Source organism: Erinaceus europaeus, chromosome X (assembly GCF_950295315.1).
Source record: "Erinaceus europaeus chromosome X, mEriEur2.1, whole genome shotgun sequence".
NCBI lineage: Eukaryota > Metazoa > Chordata > Mammalia > Eulipotyphla > Erinaceidae > Erinaceus > Erinaceus europaeus.
Genome location: NC_080185.1, coordinates 68,054,500 through 68,077,685, shown reverse-complemented (window position 1 = coordinate 68,077,685; position 23,186 = coordinate 68,054,500). Strand labels below are relative to the sequence as shown.

Sequence of the window (23,186 nt, the reverse complement as noted above, 5' to 3'; positions counted from 1 at the left end):
ACAGTAACATCAATGGCAACAGTGATGGTGGCGACAACAAGGGCAACAAGGTGGGAAGAAAAGTGGCCTCCAGGAGCAGTGGATTCTCAGTTCAGGCACCGAGCCCCAGCAGTAACCCTGGAGGCAAAAAAAAAAAAAAAATGGAAGTAGATATGACCCTGAAATATCATACCCAGGGATTTATTTGAAGGTCGTCTGTATATTCATAACATTACTCACAGTAGTATATGAAGTCTAATGCCTATCAACATAAGTGTAGATAAAGAAATTGTGAAATATATACTCAGTGAAATGCTACTCTGCCATAAACATTAAGTTATGTGTGGGGAAATAATGTATGGAACTAGAGGTGGTTGTGCTATGTAAAATATATCAGGAAGTGAAAGTTTTGTACTTGTTTTACAAGTATGTGACAGATAAGTAATTAAAGTTAATCACTTTGTAAGCCAAAAGCAAAACAAAACAAAACAATAAATAAAACAGATCAAGTATTTCTGGCTAGAAAGATAGCTCATCTGAATAATCCACTTTGATAATTATGTGCATGACCCAAGTTCAAGCCAGGCCCCCACTGTACTGCTTCAGTACAGGGGTGTAGTTTCTTATCAGAAGAAAAAAAAGTCATAATAACCCAACTCGAGTGATAATAAAAACAAATCAACAGCTACTTCTTACACTCTGAAAACTATAGTGTTTATTATCATAAACAGATAATCACATTGGGGTGATAGCTAGAGGAGTCAACTAACTACAACCCAAACAGAGAGGCCACTGAAAACTCCAAACCTGCCACATCCCTGTTCATGGACTTCTAGTCTTCAGAACTGTAGTAAAATATTTATTATCTGAGTCACTTGGCAGTGGTGTTTTGTCATAACAGTCTTGGTAAACTACTGTATAAGTATTTACGTAAATGATACTATAATTCAATCTTAACATCTAATGATTGTTTCTGAAGTTCTGTTGGATCATATTCCTTAACTCAAAGTTACAGCTTTTCAAAAAGTGCCAGAGACCAATATGAAAAGCTGTTGACCATGCACAACAACATGGTAAAGCTCTATGAGAACCTTGGAGAATATTTTGTTTTTGACTCTAAGACAGTGTGCATAGAGGACTTTTTTGGTGATCTCAGCAACTTCCGATCTTTGTTTCTGGTGAGTAATACATATTGCTTTTATTTTTATATTACTTTTTCTATTGTCGTTTTATGTATCAATAAATCATATTGATTTCATATCATAGACCTTTAGTAGGTCTTGACAAATATTTTATACCTGTGATATGGGTAAGAAATTACTGACTGAGTGTATGGTGTGAAACCAAATGAATTATCTTCAATTTTAGGTATACTTGGAAATGTTTCTACTGAAATTTTATAGAAAAGTAATGAATTGATACTTAAATGTCTCTGAATTTAGTTTCCCTTAGGTTTAAAATTATTTTTCACCTAATATACTAAATATACTTTGACTTACAAACAACTTTCTTTGTCTAGATAAGAAACTGATTTTTAATTGAACTATATAAATAATATTGAATATATATAGTTTCTTTTGGAATGTGGACTCATTTTAAAGTTTAACTCTTTGAGGATGACACTAAAAATTAGCATAGGAGATGAAAAATTGGGATGTGCTAGAGGGAAGCAATGCTTTGTTGTATAAATACTGTGGAAATATTTCTCTTCTATAACCAGTGAAGCAGTAGGAGACCATAGTATCTGATTATGATAGTAAAAGTAAGATGTGTTTGAAAATAAGTAAATGGTTGGGAACAGAGGGTTACTAAGGGGCGGTTGAGTTCCTGAATACCTACTGTGGAACAAGATGAGGGTGAACTATATCAATACCTATCTTAGGGAGAAATAAAAATATATCCTGTAACAACAGCTATCCTGTAAATGATTATTTTTACCCCAAAAAGTGATACTAGGAAAAATTAAACAACTTAAAAGCAGGATAAATCTAAATATCTCCTGAAGAAATTCCAACAATGTCTCTTATAAAATCAATTAGCAAATTAATTCAATGCAACTTGAGATATGTTTCTGTTCCCCAAACAGCTATTTGTTAAATAAGGAAATCTCTCTTAATTGATGGTAATTGTCCAATGACATTATTTGATTTTAGCATGACATTAATTCTCTGTAGAGTACAGATATGCTTTCAACTACTGACAGGACACATGATGCAGAGCATACTTCAGTTTTGGTAATAGAAGCTAAATGGAAACTTTATATATGTGGTCATTTTTTTCTCTTGGTGTTAAGAATATTAGTTTATGGGAGTCGGGCTGTAGCACAGCAGGTTAAGCGCAGGTGGCACAAAGCACAAGGACTGGCATAAGGATCCCAGTTCGAGCCCTGGCTCCCCACCTGCAGGAGAGTTGCTTCACAAGTGGTGAAGCAGATCTGCAAGTGTCTATCTTTCACTCCCCCTTTGTCTTCCCCTCCTCTTTCTATTTTCCTGTCCTATCCAACAACGATGACATCAATAAATGCAACAATAAAACAACAAGGGCAACAAAAAGGAATAAATAAGTAAAATAAAAATATATTTTTTAAAAAGAAATAATGAAATACCTTTAAAAAAGAATATTAGTTTATTTTGGCTTTAGGTCTTTACTCCTTAATACTTAAGTATTTTAGCTGGCCAGCAGTAGAATGTTTTGTACTTATAATGAGTGGTAAAACACTTTTTAAAGCTTAAATGTTATAATCATGATATGACTAGATGAATACCTAGGTCATGCCTACTTGTATTATTTTCAACAAGAAGAAAAAGGCATGCTGAAAAAAAGTAGGGACAAGAAATATGCTTCATTTCACACATTGATCTGGCATGAGATTCTTTCTATTACATTGAATTACAAAGAATTGAAAGAGGTATCTAACTCCTACCATATTTTCTGGTCAGCACTTTCTATATATCATAACACATGTTATGCTGATGGAGGGTATTATTATCCAGTTGCTATCCCTCTACTGGGGCTCAGTGCCTGTACTACAAAACCACTGCTTCCAGTGGCTATTTTTTTCCTTAGTTACTATTTCATTTGATAAGACAGAGATAAATTGAAGGGGAGATATATAGAAAAAAAGATACCTTTTGACCTGCTTCACATTTTGTCAAGTATCCCCCCTGCAAATAGGTAGCATGGGCTCGATCCCAGCACCTTTTGCATGGTAGGTAACGTGTGCTCAACCCGGTGGACCATTGGCTTTTCCCTATTTGACGATTTTTTGAAAATTAACTTGATGTTGGTAATTTTCTTGTCTAGAAATTTTGAAAAGTAATAATCTTTTTTTTTGTCCCTGAGAGCGACAGAGAGTGAATGTAATATAATTTCACAAATTTTACCCTTAAGACTATGTCAAGGTCCTATTATAATAACACAAAGGAGAAACTGCCTATCCTAGCCTGAGGTATCCAGAGAAGCTTTCATAGAGAAAGTGACATTTAGGAAAATTCTGAAAAAATCCATAGAAGTTTGACAATCTATCTTTGACAAGGAGGTCTACGAGTTTTATACCTTACCTATAAGCTGAACAATCCGAAATAAAAATCACCAACTTCAGTCAATCATTTGTGCCCACTTTACTACTGTCTCATAGTGATCATAAAGTGATTTCATCCTCTCAGGGGAGGGAAGAGCCCTGAAAAAGAAACAAACATTGTAATTGCCAGAAGCACCCACTTTCCTTGTGTTTTGTATGGTTGACATCAAGGTTCTTAATGGTAAAAGCACATTGGACTATTGATGTGAACAATAAAATACCAATAATGCTATGAAGAAAAAAGGAAATGATTCATATGCTACCAAAAATTTACTTTCAAATGAGCTCAGAGTTTCATCTGAGGACATCTATTTGACAGGTGTGACATAAGCAAAATACACATACCGAAAGATATTCCTGTAAGATCTTCTCTAAAGAATGAGGAAATTGAAAATAAGTGAAAAACATTAATATTATGGAGACATTATGGGTTAAGACCGGTTTCAAAATAATCATATTCAAATCAATGAAAGCAAAACTGAGTAATACCTATGAGATTCTGCTTACTGATTTTTCATATAGTTAATATGTATCATTCCACCAATAAAAATATCAAAGTTATTTCAGATAATATATTGGCACGAAGATCTACATAATAGGAAACATTTCTGAATTCAGGATTAACATTCTCTACTTAGCTTCTGTGAGGTTTCATTAAAGGTTTTATTTTTAGTTGTTTATGATGTGGGCAAGGTAATGATTCATAAATTTAAGTTGCATATGTATGCATAGTTATTCAATGTCTGACTACATGTTCTGCTCATTTTCTTTATGAGTCACTTGTAATAGTTCAGGTAGCTGACTGGAGATACTGGAGAGGTAGCTCAATGGCAGAACACAGGGCTTGCACATGTGTGGTCTGAACTTTGATCTCCAGAACAAAATATGCTGAAGTGATATTCTTCTCTCTTCTTCTGTCCCTCATTAAATGGACAAATATATATTTTAAAAATATTTGGAGCCAATAGACAGTTCACTGTATAAGATTTTTGCTCTGTAGTGTGTATCCCTCTTTCTCTGCCTCTGTCTATTCAGAGATATTTTGAACAGGCTTTTCAATATTAGTGATCCTGTGTTTCATCACCGTACAGTATCTTGCTTAGGCATAAAAACTGATTTCAGCATCTTGTGTTTGAGACAAGTATTATACAAAAGTAACTTTCATATCTTCAAATGAATTGTAGAAGATACTTATTTTCTATTTTAAATCTTTTAGTTTCCTGCTACTTCTATATTTTTATTTATTAAATTTTTATTATTATCTTTATTTACTTATTGGATAGAGACTACCAGAAATCAAGAGGAAGGGGGGGAGAGAGAGAGACAACTACAGCTCTGCTTCACCACTTGAGAAGCTTTCTCCCTGCAGGTGGGCACTGGGGTTTGAACCCCAGTCCTTGCTAATTGTAAAATGTGCACTCAACCAGGTGCACCACCACCCAGCCCTTTGTTTTGTATTTTAAACTAACAAAAATGTTACCCAGGCCCAAAAATATTTGTTATGTGTCTCCTCTTTCTATATCTTTATTTTATTTGTTAGGGCAGACGTAAATTAAGAAGTGGGGGAGACAGAGAAGGAGAGAGGTGTTGAGGGAGGTAGTATAATGGTTATGCAGAAAAGCTTCCTTCCTAAGGCACCAAAGGTTTCAGGTTTAATCCCCAGCCCTACCATAAACCAGAGTTTAGCAGTGCTCTCTGGTGAAAGAGAGAAAGAAAGAGACAGACAAAGAGAGAGAGAGAAGAGAGAGACTCTTGTAGCATTGCTTCAAAGCTTACAAAGCATCCACCCTGCAGGTAGGGACTGGGAATTTGAACCTGAGTTGTTGGGCATTGTAATGTGTGTGCCCAACTGGGTGCACCACCTTCATTATATACCTTATATACTAGACATATAAGAATAGGGCTTGGGTCTGGGAAGTGGCACTGTGGATAAAGCACTGGACTCTAAGGCATGAGGTCCCCAGTTTTATTCCTGGCATATCATATACTAGAAAGATGCTCTGATTCTCCCATAAATAATAAATAAATATTTAAAAATTAAATGAAAACTTTGAACTATCTTTAAAAATAAACAAATGTCTGCCAAGCACAGTGGAATCACACAGCTACAAAGCCCCAGAAAAAAATACTGGTGTCAAAATAATTTAAATTAAATTAAAAAGATCAAGACTTTATAGAATTATTCGATTTAGACATGAATGAAGAAAATATTATCATTACTATTCACCGTGCTAGCATATTTTCCCTCAAAAGATGAACTGTTTACTACTATTTATTTGTTAAATAACACATTTTCAGTTGGAAATTTTCTTTAACTATTTTTGAAGAAGTCTCAGATGAACTAAAATGGAATCTAAGTATTATCTATTTATAATTGGAGTGTCATGTCATTATTTTCATATTGTTTCACCTTCCATATAAATAATTTTGAGTCCACCTACTTTTCTCCTAGTTATTATTTTAGTTCTTGACCGGCATCATTTCTCAGTTTTATAATCCACTGACCATATTATTAATGTAAATTTATGTTAATTTTATTTTAGTGAGAGAAAGAGACCACCAGATCTCTGCTCAGTTCTGATTTATAGTGATGCTGGGGATTGACCCCGGAATGTCAAGTATTAAAGTAATTTTGTATAACCACTATGCTATCTTCCCGGCCAATTTCACTTCCTTATAATCAGAGTAAAATTAAAAATAAAACAAAAAAGAATTATAATTGCTTTCCTGATTTATTGTTCTTTAATATCTTCCCTGAAGTATTAGGACAAAATATAAACATTAAACTAAAGTGGTTTACATAATTACAAGAGCTATAAATTACTTAGAAAAAAAACAGAGTATTTGTGGTTGGCTAAATGAATCACATTAATTTAGTGGGACCTATTTTTTTAAAACTTGTTTTTAAATATTTATTTATTCCCTTTTGTTGCCCTTGTTGATTTTTATTGTTGTAGTTATTATTGTTGTTGTCATTGTTGGTTAGGACAGGGAGAAATGGAGAGAGGAGGGGAAGACAGAGAGGAGGAGAGAAAGATAGACACCTGCAGACCTGCTTCACTGCCTGTGAAGCAACATCCTGCAAGTGGGGAGCCAGGGGCTCCAACCGTGATCCTTAGGCCGGTCCTTGTGCTTTGTGCCACGTGTGCTTAACCTGCTGCATTACTGCCTGACTCCCAGTGTGACCAGTTTTTAAACTGGGAAAAATCAAACATGGGAAATGGAAGCAACATAACAAGAAAATATGAAGTATCTATGAGAACCTGAACCTTCTAGAACAGAAAGAAACTTTAGGAGCAAAATGTCAAAAGTAGATGAAGACACAGTTTATCATTATGTCATAATATGTGATTGTCATTGTCTTAATGGCTCCCAGAGATAGTATATTATGGGAATTTTGACAACTGGGGTCACTCTTAATTCCAAATTAAGAATGCCTTTTTTATATGTTACATAATTGTTCTCCTAAAATTTAAACCTAATCTGAGTGTAAATTCTGTGGCTATGTTGACTTATAGAGATACTTTCAAGAAGACCTCATTTCTCAGAAGCCAGCTTCCTATAAATTACAATCAGAAAGCCAAAACAAGCATCTTAATTTACTTAAATTCAAGATCCTAAGTTGAAAATTTTATTCATTCATTCATAAAGGCAATTTTCCTTTAAATAAATGAGGATGAAATTTTGTATTAAAAGACTATGTATATAACTCCTCGTTCAAAATGACTAAATTAGTTGACACATTATTTGTTTAGAAATAAAATATTTGTTTAGAAATTCATCATCCAAAATCTGTATTGAATGCCTCATAGGTTAATGCAACTTTGTAATTATTGTTATGACAACGAACTTGAGAAACTGAAATGACAGTCTCTTGAGTGACATATTTTTTAAATTTTTATTATCTTTATTTATTTATTGGATAGAGACAACCAGAAATCAAGAAAAAAGGGCAGGTAGAGAAGGCAAAAGAGGAGAGATACTTGCAGTACTTCTTTACGACTCTTAAAGTTTCCCCCCTGCAGGTGGAAACTGGGGCCTGGAACCCTGGTCCTTGCATATTGTAATATGTGCACCCAACCAGGTGCACCACCACCCATCCCTGAATCATTTTTATTTATAAGCTAAATGTGTCAAGGAATTATCATCTGTGAATTCAGACTTGGGTCATCATAGTAAGAATAATTTAAATACCCCAACATACCTCTTCATTTTCAGAGGCAGAACTCAAGCTCCTTACAATATTTCAACTTCCACAAGTACTTCTGGTGTCATTTCATATGAGTTTATAAACGTATTATCTGAGGGTTAATGGGTAGAGTGTGCCTGACTTAGCAAACCTATTACCAACCTCAGGGACTCAGGTTCAAACCCTTTGTCCAGCCTTGCAGGGTGAAAGCTCCACAAGTGGTGAAGCAGTGGTGCAGGTGTCTCTCTTTCCTTCTTCTCTCTATCCCTCACTCACCTTTCAATTTCTCTCTATCCTATCAAATAAAAAAAAAAAAGGAAAGCAGTATCTGCTAGTAGTGGTGGATTTGCCATGCAGTCAACAAGCCACAGCAGTAACACTGGTGATAAAAATAAAAACAAACAAAACACCACACACACACACACACACACACACACACACACACACACACATGCATCATCATCATCATCATCTGTAGTCACCATTGAATGCCTACAGATATTGACTGCCTATGATACTAGGGTGATATGAATATAACATGGAGCAAGACAAATATCCCTGCTCTTTCTTTCCTGCTGCAATTCTAGATCACTTCTGCTAAACACCTTTTACTAGCAAAACTAATGGCGTTGCCCTCAATGAAAATGCCTTTGAGACAAAGTCTCAATCCTCTATTGCCCTATTGCTCCAGTTTTGCTTATAATAGTGATGCTATGCCCCAAGCAGAAATAAGCTTCTCCGTAAAAACACTTCCCCTTACTTCTTCAGAAGCATCTATTTTTTCCAAGTCTTATAGTTTGAAAGACCATAAACTCTTTTATTCTTGTTCCTTCCCTTTTTTTTAGGCATCTAGGCCTGTATCTTCCTTTTCCTAGAAACCAAGAATAAACAAAGCAACAACATAAAACATTATGCAAATAGAGCCCTAAAGTTCTAACACTCCTTCTGTCTATGTGCATATTTTATATCAATGATATAAAAACTTTAAATATGAACTGCTTATAAAATACTTTTAAAAGTTGTAAGATTTGTTTATGGTAAATTGTGTATTCCCCTTCAGAAATTAAGATATATAATAGTTAACACTGAAATTATTAACAAAACCAGTTCAATTCCTAGTTTTCTTATTAAATTCTAGTAAGAGCTAGAAAGTAAGCAAAATACAGTATCTTGGTTCTTGTGATACTCACATAGACTTTCTCAAGAATGTGTTTCCCATAAATAAACTATTTTTGAATTATTTCTAAATATATAAGCTAACAATTATCAGTTGCCTTAAAGTTGGCCAAAAGCAACCATTACTAAAGTCTGCCTGTTACAATCAGGGAAGGCTGGTCCTGGAAGCTAATATTACACTTAGGACCCTTCAATTGCTGTTTTTCTTCATTCTGTTTTGTCTCAATTTGTTTTATTTATTTTTTTTTTTTTCAAAACTGGTGTCCTAAACTCTATAGCAGGTAATAGGACATAGACTTTTCCTGGGATCATATCCATGAAGTGTTTTTTGTTTGTTTGGGTTTTTTTTTGGTCTGGATTCCCCCCCTCCACTTTGTTTCCCCTCACTGTCCTCCCCATGCCCCACTTCTTCAAGATCAATGATTTTATCAAGTAGTACAAGTCAGTTTACCTCAGAAGCCCTCAGTAGTATGCCCCCTTTTGTATATCTGTTCTAGTGCATTTTTACCTTGTAATGGGCTCATCTCTAGATCTCAGTGATCAGTTGATCAAATGCAGTACCACTCACTAGGAACTATTAGGAACTTTATAAGAAAATATAGATTTAGCATCCTGATGTCAGACCTTAAGCCAGCCCCCACCCCCATTGCTGACACTATGGCCTATTTACATAACCATTGTTTTGCCTGAAAGATCCCCACCCATTGATCTATCTTCTTTCTACCTCAAGACCCGCCCTGCCTGCAGGGTACATTAATCCTGCCAGTTAAAACCCTAGCAACCATTGCTACGGAAGCTTTCTACCTTCCCACTCTTTCTTTTCTCCATCCCCTTTCCCAGGCATCTCCGTTCCCAACTTGCCACTTCTGGTATTATCCTATAAAGCCCACTTCTGTTCCTGGTTTCACTCTCTTTTTTTCTCTCCGGAGCACAACAGTATAGGTTCCAGTTTCCTTTCCTAGCACCACCATAAACCAGTGCTGAGCACTGATCTGGCATAAAAAAACATCATTAGTAACAAAAACAGTACCTCCTAATGATTACCTGAAAATCAAAATAAATTATTAAAACACCAAAATGAATTTGAGGTTTTGATGCTTAAACATGTCTAGTATTAACTGGACTCATCTCACATTGGTTTAGTTTGTTAACAGTACTGCTCAGCTCTAATAGATAGCTTCTCTTATTTCTATAAACTGGCTCTCTCTCTCTCTCTAATATGTATATATATATATATATATATATATATATATATATATATATATATATATGATATGTTTGGTTAAACAACTTAAATAAAGGGAAAAGTAGTGGTAGGCATGTTGAACTGAATAAACACACACACACGCACAAACACACACACTTATACATGTATGAAACTATTCTCCTAAAATCATATAGTACTATACACTAATGTCAAGTCAGTAACAAAATCTTTGAAACATAAAGGGAAAAGTGTGATCCCATCATTACTGGAAGGTATCTTTCTATCAATATCCTTTATACGTAGAAGAGAACTGAGTTTTGGTTATTAGTCAAAATCATCATGTTAAAAAATAAAAAGCAAATTGAGCACGGCTTTTTAAATTAACCTTTGTGAAAGAATTTGTCCATATCAGCCCAAGAGAATTTTCTTTATATTTTTTAAAAAATATTGATCCTTCCCTATGTAATGGGATATAGGATCTAGATTCTACTCTCTAGAGTACTCTCTCAACTGACAGACATTGCTTCTGGTGAGTCCATAATATCAACTAAAAGAGAGCTTACATTCTCCTGATTCCTTGGATGACCCTGAAGTACTATCAACTGAAGAACCTTCTCTGCAATGCTCACTGTTAAGCCACAGGAATTAGAAGAGCATTGGGTAGTATAATAATAATCAGAATTTCCCGATTGTCAGTGAAGAACTAATAAGGCTGTATGTCTCATCTTTTTTGCTTGCTCTGTCTCTTCTTTAAACTCTTATCTTCTTTAAATTCCCTCTTATCAACCAAAACAGTGGCATCTATATTGTCAGTGTATTCAGTTTTCTGTTGCCTCATTAAACAAATAGAGAATGATTTTGGATGTGCATGCGGCCTCAGAAAAAAAAGCCAGTGTTCCTTTACATAAGAATTAGTAAAATATTAAATAATTAAGGACACTGAGCAGCATAAATAGAACATGTACAAATTCACTAAAAAAGATTTTTGGTTGAAGATAAATCATAAATGTCTATACTCATAGGAGCTATATTTCTTTCATTATTTTAATTGGACTATAATTGTGGCCTATTTTGGATTTTCTCTAAGGGTAGGTAGTATGGCAGAAGGCACTAAGGAATACATAATGATTATGGAATTTATAGAAAGAACTATGTATAAAAAGTTTTTTTTCTAGAAAATATTACTGAGTAGCTAGATGTGACATTCAAATTTCCCCAAGGGCCTCTCTGACCCATCCAACTCCCATGTACCAAACAGTACCCTACAAACTAAGAAATTTCCCCACATATGAGGATTAAGTTTACTTTTGTGGAGCCCCAATACCACAGTAGTTCCTGGGGGACAAGCTAATACTCTGTGAAGAAAAAAAAAAAGTAGAACCTGAACTGGAATTGGCATGTTGCACCAAAGTAAAAGATTCTGGGGTGGGTGAAGGTGAGAATACAGGTCCAAAAAGGATGACAGAGGACTAGTGGGGGTTGTATTGTTATGTGAAAAACTTGGAAATGTTATGCATGTACAAACTATTGTATTTACTCTCGAATGTAAAACATTAATTCCCCAATAAAGAAATTAATATATTTATACACATATAGTTTATTTTTTAATGAGAAATACAGAGAGAAAGTCCAGGGCACCAATCAGCTCTGGCTGATGGAGGGTGTACTGGGGGTTGAACCTGGAACCTCAGAGGCTCAGACATGAAAGTCTTTTTGCATGACTATTATGCTGTCTCCCCAGCCCCTGTGAAGAAATTTTTAAGGAAAATAATGACCAGGTTTCCATTGCTCAGTGATCAATAAACAAGGCATGAGCTTAAGGAACTGACAGCTTTAGATAGATCTAAGGAAGTATTTCTTTTTAAAATTGATTAAGTACCAGCACAAGTTCCTAAGGGAGGTCATGGAACCCTATTATTCATAGGCAAAAGACTAGAGCAAGCATTTTTTAAGGGCCATCCTGTTCTGTGGGTCTATAATTCTACTTGTCAAGGTGAATTAATATTCTGATCCAAGTCTTCAGGGTGCATTTTAACCCATCCAAATTGGTCTCATCAAAAACCTTATTGATTTCACTGCCTCTTTCATCATTTTATTATTTTTTAATTTTACTTATAAAAAGGAAACACTAGGGAGTTGGGTGGTAGCGCAGTCAGTTAAGCACAGGTGGTGCAAAGCTCAAGGACCGGCAAAAGGATCCCGGTTCGAGCCCTCAGCTCCCCACCTGCAAGGGAGTCACTTCATAAGCGGTAAAGCAGGTCTTCAGGTGTCTGTCTTTCTCTCCCCCTCTCTGTCTTCCCCTCCTCTCTCCATTTCTCTCTGTCCTATCCAAAGACAACAACAATAGTAACTACAACAATAAAACAACAAGGGCAACAAAAGGGAATAAATAAATAAATAAATAAATAAATAAATAAAAATTTAAAAAACAGAAACACTTAACAAAACCATAAGATAGGAGGGATACAACTCCATACAATTCCCACCACAAGAACTCTGCATCCCATCCCCTCCCTTGATAGCTTTCCTATTCTTTAACCCTCTGGGAATATGGACCCAAGGTCATTGTAGGATGCAGAAGGTGGAAGGTCTGGCTTCTGTAATTGTTTCCCTGCTGAACATGGGTGTTGAAAGGTCAATCGCCCCTTCCATCTTCTATGATGGTGACAGTAATAAGGCAACAAATTCAGGTCTTGGGGTTGTAACATATCACTATTTTGCCCTTTTCCTTGACTTATACCTCTCTAAAACATTTTTCCATTAAGATATTGCATCAGTCACTTCAGAATTTTTTATTTTGTTCCTTTGATTCAGAATTTATGTTTTTTTAAGTTATAGATTAAGTTTGTATAGGTGCTCAAAGCACTTCAGAGATTTTAATCAAGTAGCAGTCCATAGAGGCATGCTGAACTCACTTGTTTTTCTTTCCCAGATATAAAAATGCTCAAATACCTCCTAAGAGAAATGTGTCTGCTGAAACTTGCAGCATTTGAAAACCTCTTCCATGCTGCAGATTTTAGATTAATTTCTAGTTAATCAGAGTTCAGCATTCCAGTGGACTGTGATGAGAGAAGCAGGTTCTTTTTTTTTTTCACAAATTCAGATCACATGGTTTTGCAATTGTAAGGGCAATTTTAAAAGAAGGTCTTAGGGATCATAGCCAGCCCTCATTATTGGTGCATGACCGCATTGTAACCAGCCGCAAGCTTAATACCCAAGGAGATTTGCACATAGAGCCATTTCTTTTTCTTTTGTCTCCTGTTTAGTAATTTAGTTTTGAGATTCTCTTCACGATCACACTGGTGTGCAAAAATCTGTTTGTCTTTCAAACCTCCAGATATGTACACCAAGTGAAAGATACATTAATTTTTTATTTGTTTCCTAAGGAGGCTGAACAGAAGCTTGTTGTACTGAATACAAGATGTCTACTTCATGGAACATGTGCTGGAAGTCAGCTAACTTGTTCCCTTATCTGCAGCAAATCACCTTCCTCCAAGAATCTTTTCTCTGAAAAAAAAAAGGGAGTAATTTATACAAATAAACTTAGGTAACTCAGCATATAAACCTTCCACTTGAACCTGAGAGAGTTTGTCATAGACTGAAATATCACTGGAAAATCAGAGTATTGCTAATGTTTGTAGAGCCTGACTATATGTCATTCCAAAGATCTCATTTCAGTATAAGAATGCATCATTTCTTTTAACGTTGGAGGGACTATGTAAACACTCATCTCTACTCATTTGATTTTTCACTGCAGAGTCTTTTTGTTTTTTAATTATCATTTATAAAAAGGAAACACTGGGAGTTGGGTGGTAGCACAGTGGGTTAAGTGCACGTGGAACGAAGCTCAAGGACAGGCATAGGATCCTGGTTCGAGCTCCTGGATCCCCACCTGCAAGGGTGTTGCTTCACAGCCAGTAAAGCGGGTCTGCAGGTGTCTATCTTTCTCTATCCCTCTCTGTCTCCCCTCCTCTCTTGATTTCTCTCTGTTCTTTTTTTTTTTTGATCTAATGAAGTGAACTCCAAAATTAATGAGCTTTATTGAGTCAGAAATTGAAATGGATGTGAGGGAAAGGTATGAAGGCTTCTTTGCAGTGTTGCTTTAGAAGATTCTGAGCTATGGAAAACAATGGGCATATTAGACTTGGAGAACAAGAAGTTCACAGAGTATAGGGACTCACTTCACTTAACTCACAATTTAGTTTATCTGTCACTTATTGAAATGTTTTATATATTTTTTAATTTTTTTTTTAATTTTTTATTTAAGAAAGGATTAGTGAACAAAAACATAAGGTAGGAGGGGTACAACTCCACACAATTCCCACCACCCAATCCCCATAACCCACCCCCTCCCATGATAGCTTTACCATTCTCTAGCCCTCTGGGAGCATGGACCCAGGGTCGTTGAGGGTTGCAGAAGGTAGAAGGTCTGGCTTCTGTAATTGTTCCCCGCTGAACATGGGCGTTGACTGGTTGGTCCATACTCCCAGTCTGCCTCTCTCTTTCCCTAGTAAGGTGTGTCTCTGGGGAAGCTGAGCTCCAGGACACATTGGTGGGGTCTTCAATCCAGGGAAGCCTAGCCAGCATCCTGGTGGCATCTGGAACCTGGTGATTGAAAAGAGAGTTAACATATGAAGCCAAACAATTTGTTGAGCAATCATGGATCCCAAGCTTGGAATAGTGGAGAGGAAGTGTTAGGGAGGTACTCACTGCAAACTCTAGTGTACTTCTGCTTTCAGGTATATTTTTTTGCAGTAGTTTATGGATACGTGTACACATAAGCTCTCTCTCACAGAAACTGGTGTATATCTAGATTATGGGACTTTGTTAGAAAGTGAACTACCTGAGATGAAATTAGAGTGTACTATAAAAGGAAAGGTCTCACCCGAGTAATGAAGTTGAAGGGTTGTCATTCCACACGTGAAGTCTCTGGATACAGTCTGAGGTGAAGCATGTTGAGGTGGCAATCGTTGCTTTGGTTAGGTTGTGATCGGCGGATGCAATATTATTTGGTTTGGATTGGGAGATGCATACGGGAAAGTGGGCCCTATACAAGGGTTCCAGGACTGGGGGAAGTAGGGGTTCTGTAGTGAAGATGTGAGGTTCCTGCTGTCTTAGGGTTCAAAAAGACAATCAATAGTTAATATTATCATCACATTATTTGTTAATTGGGTTAACTTTGAAAAGTCCCTTTGTTATGGTTTGCTGTACAGTATCCAGTATCTTGTATATAGCTGTGCTATTGGATGCTTCTAATCTACTTGGTCTAGGCTTTTGAGAGAGTCTGCATATCAAATACATAGCCTATATATTAAAAAGATTCAGTTTGTCTTTTGAGAAACTTTGAGACATACAATTGATTTCCCCCTCTCATATTAATTAACTACTGATTTATACGTCTCCATTTTGCTGGGAGTGTACATAAACACCATTCCCACCACCAAAGGACTGTGACCCATCCCTCCTGCCCACTCCCACCCCCCACTGGCCCAGGAAGCTACATGTCTACGCCTCACCACTGGGTTTTTACTTTGGTGTCCTACTTACAATTTGATCAGGTCCTGCTTTTAGTTTCCCTTTCAGATCTTCTAAGTCAGCTTCTGTTGATGAGTGGATCATCCCATACTCATCTTTATCTTTCTGACTTAGTTCACTTAACATAATTCCTTCTAGCTCTGTCCAAGATGGGTCAGAGAAGGTGGGTTCATTGTTCTTGATAGCTGCATAGTATTCCATTGTGTATATATACCACAGCTTTCTCAGCCACTCATCTGTTGTTGGGCACCTGGGTTGCTTCCAGGTTTTAGCTATTATGAATTGTGCTGCTATGAACATAGGAGTACACACCTCTTTTTGGTTGGGTGTTATGGAGTCCTTGGGGTATAACCCCAGGAGAGGAATTACTAGGTCATATGGAAGGTCCATGTCTAGCCTTCTGAGAGTTTTCCAGACTGCTCTCCATAGAGGCTGTACCAATTTACATTCCCACCAGCAATGTAAAAGGGTTCCTCTGTCCCCACATCCTTTCCAGCATTTGTTGATGCTGTCCTTTTTGATGTATGCCATTCTTACAGGAGTGAGGTGGTATCTTAGTGTTGTCTTAATTTGCACTTCTCTGACAATCAGTGACCTAGAGCAGTTTTTCATGTTTGTTAGCCTTTTGGATCTCCTCTGAGGTGAATGTTTTGTTCATTTCCTCTGCCCATTTTTGGATGGGGTCATTTGCTTTTTTGCGGCTAAGTTTGCTGAGCTCTTTATATATTTTGGTGATTAGTTTCTTGTCTGATATCTGGCATGTGAAGATCTTCTCCCATTCTTTGAGGGGTCTCTCTGTTTGTTTAATAGTTTCTTTGGATGTGCAGAAGCTTTTCAATTTGATGTAGTCCCATTGGTTTGTTTCTGCTTTGGTCTTCCTTGCAATTGGGTTTGATTCATCAAAGATGTCCTTGAGGTGTAGGTGGGAAAGTGTTTTACCAATGTCTTCCTCTAAGTATTTGATTGTTTCTGGTCTGACATCTAGGTCTTTGATCCATTTGGAGTTGATTTTTGTTTCTTGTGAGATAAAGTGGTTCAATTTCATTCTTCTGCATGTTTCAACCCAGTTTTCCCAGCACCATTTATTGAAGAGAGCCTCCTTCTTCCATTTAATCCTTTGGGCCCCCTTATCAAAGATTAGATGTCCATAGGTGTGGGGGTTTACTTCTGGGCTTTCAATTCTGTTCCACTGGTCTGTGTGCCTATTTTTGTTCCAGTACCATGCTGTTTTGATGATGATGGCTTTATAATATAGTTTAAGGTCTGGGAGTGTGATGCCTCCATTTCTGTTTCTTTTCCTTAAGATGGTTTTGGCAATTCTAGGTGTTTTCAGGCTCCAGATAAATGATTGTAGTGTTTGTTCTATTCTCTTAAAGAAGTTTGGTGGAACTTTGATGGGTATTGCATTAAATTTGTATATGGCTCTGGGGAGAATATTCATTTTGATGATATTTATTCTTCCAATCCATGAGCATGGGATATCTTTCCATTTCTTGGTATCAGTTTCTATCTCCTTGAGTAGCGACTCATAGTTTTCAGTATACAAGTCTTTCACTTCTTTGGTCAACTTTATTCCTAGGTATTTGATTGATTTTGCTGAAACAGTAAATGGGAGTGATTTCTGGATGTCTTCTTCTTCAGATTTAGTGTTTGCATAAAGAAATGCCACTGATTTTTGTACATTGATTTTGTACCCTGATACCTTGCTATATTGCCTAATAACTTCCAGTAATTTTCTACTGGATTCTTTAGGTCTTTCTATGTATACTATCATATCATCTGCAAATAGTGAGAGCTTGACTTCTTCCGTTCCAATCTGTATTCCTTTGATTTCTTTCTCTTGCCTGATTGCTATGGCAAGAACTTCCAATACTGTGTTGAAGAGTAACGGTGACAGTGAATAGCCCTGTCTAGTCCCCGATCTGAGGGGGAATGCTTTCAGCTTCAGTCCATTGAGTATGATGTTGGCTGTAGGTTTGCTATATATAGACTCCATTATCTTGAGGAATGTCCCATCTATTCCCATTTTTTGTAGAGTTTTGAGCATGAATGGGTGTTGGATTTTGTCAAAGGCTTTCTCTGCATCTATTGAGATAATCATGTGGTTTTTGGCTTTGCTTTTATTGATGTGGTGAATGACATTGATTGACTTACGGATGTTGAACCAGCCTTGCATTCCTGGGATGAATCCCACTTGGTAATGATGAACAATCTTTTTGATGTGTTGCTGTATCCGGTTGGCCAAGATCTTGTTTAATATTTTGGCATCTATGTTCATCAGAGATATTGGTCTGTAGTTTTCCTTTTTTGTTCTGTCCCTATCAGCTTTTGGTATCAGGGTGATGTTGGCTTCATAAAAGGTGTAAGGGAGTATTCCTGTTTCTTCAATCTTATGGAATAGCTTAAGAAGTATGGGTATTAACTGTTTCCTGAAGGTTTTGTAGAATTCGTTTGTGAAGCCATCTGGTCCAGGACTTTTGTTGTTGGGAAGATTATTAATAACGGTTTCAATTTCTTTGTCTGTGATTGGTGCATTTAGATTTTGTAGTTCTTCTTGGTTCAGTTTTGGAAGTGCATAGGTTTCTAGGAATTGTTCCATTTCTTCCAGATTCTCTAGCTTGGTGGCATATAGTTCTTTATAGAAGTTTTGCAGGATTCTCTGGATTTCTGTGGTGTCAGTTGTGATATCTCCTGCATCGTTTACAATTCTATTAATTTGAGTCTTCTCTCTTTTTTGTTTGGTGAGTCTGGCTAGGGGTTTGTCAATTTTGTTTAATCTTTCAAAGAACCAACATTTGGCTTCATTGATCTTTTGTATGGTTCTTTTATTTTCTATGTTGTTTATTTCTGCTCTAACTTTAGTGATTTCTGTCCTTCTGGTTGCTTTAGGGTTCCTTTGTTCCTCTTCCTCTAAGTCCTTGAGGTGTGCAGTAAGGTCATTCATTTGGGGCTTCTTCTTGGTTTTTAATATGTGATTGTATGGCTATAAGTTTCCCTCTCAGTACTGCTTTAGCTGTGTCCCAAATATTTTGATAGGTTGTGTCTTCATTTTCATTAGTTTCCAGGAACATTTGAATTTCCTGTTTGAGTGAGTCTCTGACCCAGTGGTTCTTAAGGAGCATGTTGTTTAGTTTCCAAATTCTATGTCTTTTAATAATTTTCCGTTTGTTGTTAAATGTTAGTTTTACTCCACTGTGGTCTGAGAAGATACTTGGGATGATTTCAATGCTCTTGAATTTATTGATGCTGTCTTTGCGGCCTAACATGTGGTCTATCCTTGAGTATGTGTTATGTGGATTTGAAAAGAAGGTGTATTCCAGTTTCTGGTGGTGGAGGAGTCTGAAAATGTCCAAGAGGTCTAGTCTGTCGATCTCTTCATTCAATTCTCTTGTATCTTTATTGGTTCTCTGCTTTGTTGATCTGTCTAAGTGTGAGAGTGGGGTATTGAAGTCTCCCACTATTATTGTATTACTATTGATGTATTTTTGAAATTCTTTCAGTAGATGCTTAATGTATTTAGATGGTCCCTCGTTGGGTGCATAGATGTTAATAATTGTTAAGTCTTCTTGGGTGATTGATCCTGTAATCATTATGTAATGCCCTTGTCTATCTTTTATTAATTTATTTAATTTAAAATCTATCGTGTCTGAGATGAGAATGGCTGTTCCTACCCGTTTTTGTGGACCGATAGCCTGCATGATAGTTTTCCATCCTTTCACTTTAAGTCTGTGTTTATCTTGTTGTGACAGATGGGATTCTTGCAAGCAGCATATGGTTGGGTTATGTTTTCTGATCCATCCCCCCACCCTGTGCCTTTTGATGGGTCAGTTTAAGCCATTGACATTTATTGATATTATGGATTTAATGTATTGTAGTGCCATTGTTCTAAAAAACAATTTGTTTACTCTGATATATTGCAAGTATTATAGTGATGTTCTTGTTTATAAGAGGTCTTTTAGTACCTCTTTCAGGGCCGGCTTGGTGATGGTTGCCTCCTTTAACTGTAGTTTGTCTAAGAAGGTTTTGATCCCTCCATCTAGCTTTAATGAAAGTCTAGCAGGATATATTATCCTTGGTTGAAACCCTTTTTGATTCAGGGCTCGATAGATATCTTGCCACTCCCTTCTGACTTAGAGTTTGAGTGGAGAAGTCTGCAGATAATCTTATGGGTTTTTCCTTGTATGTGACTTTTTGTTTCTCTCTTGCAGCCTTTAGGATCCTTTCTTTATCCTTACTTCTTCTCATTGTGACTATGATGTGTCTTGGTGTCTTCAGGTCTGGGTTGATTCTGTTTGGTACTCTCTGGGCCTCTTGAACCTTGATATCCTTTCTGTTATTCAGGTCTGGGAAGTTTTCTTGTAATATTTCCTCTAGAATGTTTGCTTCCCCTTCCTCTCTTTCTTCCTCTGGCAGGCCAATTATACGAATGTTACTTCTTTTGAGATCATCCCATATGTCTCTGTTGTTGTTTTCAGTGTCTCTCAATCTCTTTTTAAGCTCTTTCACCTCTTTCTTTGTTTTCTCTAACTCATCCTCTGTCTGACTAATTCTGTTTTCTGCTTCTGTTAGTCTGCTTTCCCTTGCCTCAGCTTCTTTCTTCATTACAGCTATTTCAGCTTTCAGTTCTCTAATTGCCTCAAGATAATCAGTATTTTCCTTGGGGGTCTCAACTGTTGTTTCCCTAATACTGCCATTCCTTTCCTCCAATGTTGTTTTCATTTCTGTGATTAATAAGTTTATTATTGCTTGCATACTTTTCTTATCTATGGTTACTTCTGACTGATTTGTGGTTTCTTCTGGACTCTTGTCTTCATTCATTGGGGTAGCAGTTTTATTTTTTTTAATCTACCCATTTTTTTTATTTATGTGTTTCTCTTTTTTTTTATGCTCTGTTTTTCCTCAGTTGTTGTGTCTTGAGTACAAGTAACACTGTACTAAATACCTTTATGACAATTGCACTCACCAACCTCCGGAATTACAGTAGCAACTGAAGTAAGTATTGAAGTAGTTTAATCGTTACCAGTTAGCCAAACAATTTCTCCAGTCCGTGAAAAAATAGTAACCAAATCCCAGTGAAGTAAGAGAAAAGAAAGAGAGGATAGCAAGAATAGACAGTTATGCTAATCTACTATCCAGTGTATATTCTAGGCGTAACAAGAGGGGAAAGGGAACTAGAGCAGAGATACACACCTAGAGAGTCCACTCTGAGTCAGATTTCTTCCCCAATGTAATTCACAAATTCAGAAAGGCAGAGAAGAAAGAAGTGTATGACAAGATTTAAAAAAAAAGAGAGAGAGATAAGAGAGAGAAAAGGGAGAAGATAAGAAGAAGAGTTGTAATTAAAGAGCAGTGCAAGGAACTTCCCAAATGCGTATCAGTGAATTCAAAAAAAAAAAAAAACACCCTGTTTGGTGGTATGGGGTATCCTGCTAGGAGCCGGTCCCAGGGACTGCTTATGGGGCGGGGGCGGCGGGAAGGATGTATGCTTGAAAATTAAAAGGAAGAAAAAAGAATTTTTTTCCCTACTCTAATTCTTAACCCAAATTAATTTATAGTCGCCTCCTTGGTGTCTAAGGACACCTTATTGGCTGGCCTGCTAAAGGCAGAAAATCCTATTGTCTCCAGGGGAGTGTGTTTGGAGCTCAGAGGCTAGCAGCTTCCTGGAAACCCCCCCGTCCAGACTTTTTTAAAGGATTTCTCTAAAATGAAAAGTAGCTCCAAGTCCTTTGATCCAATGAGAGCTATACTCAAGAAGTCTTTGGATCCACCCTCAGGGTCGCGGTGGACCCTGGAGACTCCCAAGAGAAAGCCCCCGAGCTAAAGTGCTCTCTCCGGGTCCTCTGCCCGCCGCGCTCTGCAACCGGCGGAGGAGCCGCCTTCCCAGGCAGAGGACAATGCCCGGTGCACTCGCCTTGCCAGGTGCCGCCTGGGAAGTCTGGAGCCCCGCTAGTCCATGTCACCTTTACTCTAATTCTTAACCCAAATTAAATTATAATCACCTCTTTGGTGTCACCCCTTATTGACTGGCCTGCTAAAGGCAGAAAATCCTACCGTTGCCGACGATGCGATCAGAGCACTCGCTGTTAGCAGCTTCTCAGTCCGCCATCTTCCTCCGCCTCCGATTTCTCTGTGTTCTATCCAACAACAATGACAGCAACAATAATAATAAACACAGCAATGATAAAACAAAGGCAACGGGGAAAAAATGGCCTCCAGGAGTAGTGGACTCCTGGTGCAGGAACTGAGCCCCAGCAATAACCCTGGAGGCAAAAAAAAAAAAAAAAAAAAGGAAACACTGACAAAAATCATAGGGTAAGAGGGGAACAACTCCACACAGTTCCCACCACCAGAACTCTGTATCATATCCCCTCCCCTGATAGCTTTCCTATTCTTTATCCCTCTGGGAGTATGTACCCAGGGTCATTATGGGGTGCAGAAGGTGGAAGGTCTGGCTTCTGTCATTGCTTCACTGTTGAAGAAATGGGCATTGACAGGTCGATCCATACTCTCAGCCTGTCTCTCTCTTTCCCTGGTGGGCAAGGCTTTGGTGAAGCGGAGCTCCAGGACACATTGGTGGGGTCATCTGCTCAGAGAAGTCCGGTTGGCATCATCTTAGCATCTGGAATCTGGTGGCTGAAAAAAAGATCATATGAAGCCAAAAAAATTGTTGACTAATCATGAACCTAAAGGCTAGAGTAGTTCATATGAAGAGATGGAGGGTGGGTCTCCTTTTTGTAAATAGTTCGTAGACCCATTTTAGTTATATTCCAAAGTTCCTGTAGCTGTACTAGTGTTTTTTTTTTTTCCTAAGCCTGACATTTGATATGCAGATGGATCTAAGTTATTATCTGGGGAGGTGATGTCATGGCTGGAAAAAGGACCAGAAAGCTGGATCAGGGAAGAGAGTAGCTCCCAAATATGGGAAAGGTGTATAAATATTGTTGACTGTAAACCCCATCGATTTGATCTGATCTAGGGCCCATATTCAGCTTAAGAGCCTATGTGACCTCTGCATCCCTGTAGATCTGAGCTCACATTCTGTGGTCATGAGAATGAATGTTCCAAGCTGCCCCAATTTCAGGACCCATCTTACTCAGGTGGAACACAGAGTATGTTGTTCATCCTCCCTTCAGAAGATGGAACATTTTCTACCGTTGTTGATCCATGTTCAGGGCAAGGTCCTTTGGGGGCCCACAAAGGGGTTTATTTTGTTATTACTGATAGAGATAACCATTAACAACGGAGAGAGGGATCTATTCAAGGTCTAAGCCCATCATGTCTGTTTAGGAGTCTCAGAATTCCCCGACTAGGGCCCCAGCTGGTGGGGTGGCCTAATAGTGACTAAAGAGTCATCATTAAAGTATGCCAGTCTCTTTCCCTTATTCAGCTTTTGCAGTCCTTACTTTGATAAGGTTAGCTTTGGAGTGACAGAGGAAAGTATAATAGGAAGTAGGTGAGGCATAAACACTATTTCATTAGGAACTTTATGGTGTCTTTTTAGGCCTTTCTACTTGCTTGCT

The 23,186-nt window shown here is 37.4% G+C and overlaps 1 protein-coding gene across 1 annotated transcript in view; it reads left to right on the top strand.

Annotated features, from left to right (window-relative positions):
- Positions 1 to 23,186, top strand: part of DIAPH2 (diaphanous related formin 2) — an 816,245-nt gene that overhangs the window by 546,204 nt on the left and 246,855 nt on the right. The window contains exon 25 of the mRNA XM_060182500.1: positions 994 to 1,157. Within this exon, the coding sequence (XP_060038483.1) occupies positions 994 to 1,157 (164 nt within the window). The remainder of the gene's footprint in view (positions 1 to 993; positions 1,158 to 23,186) is intronic.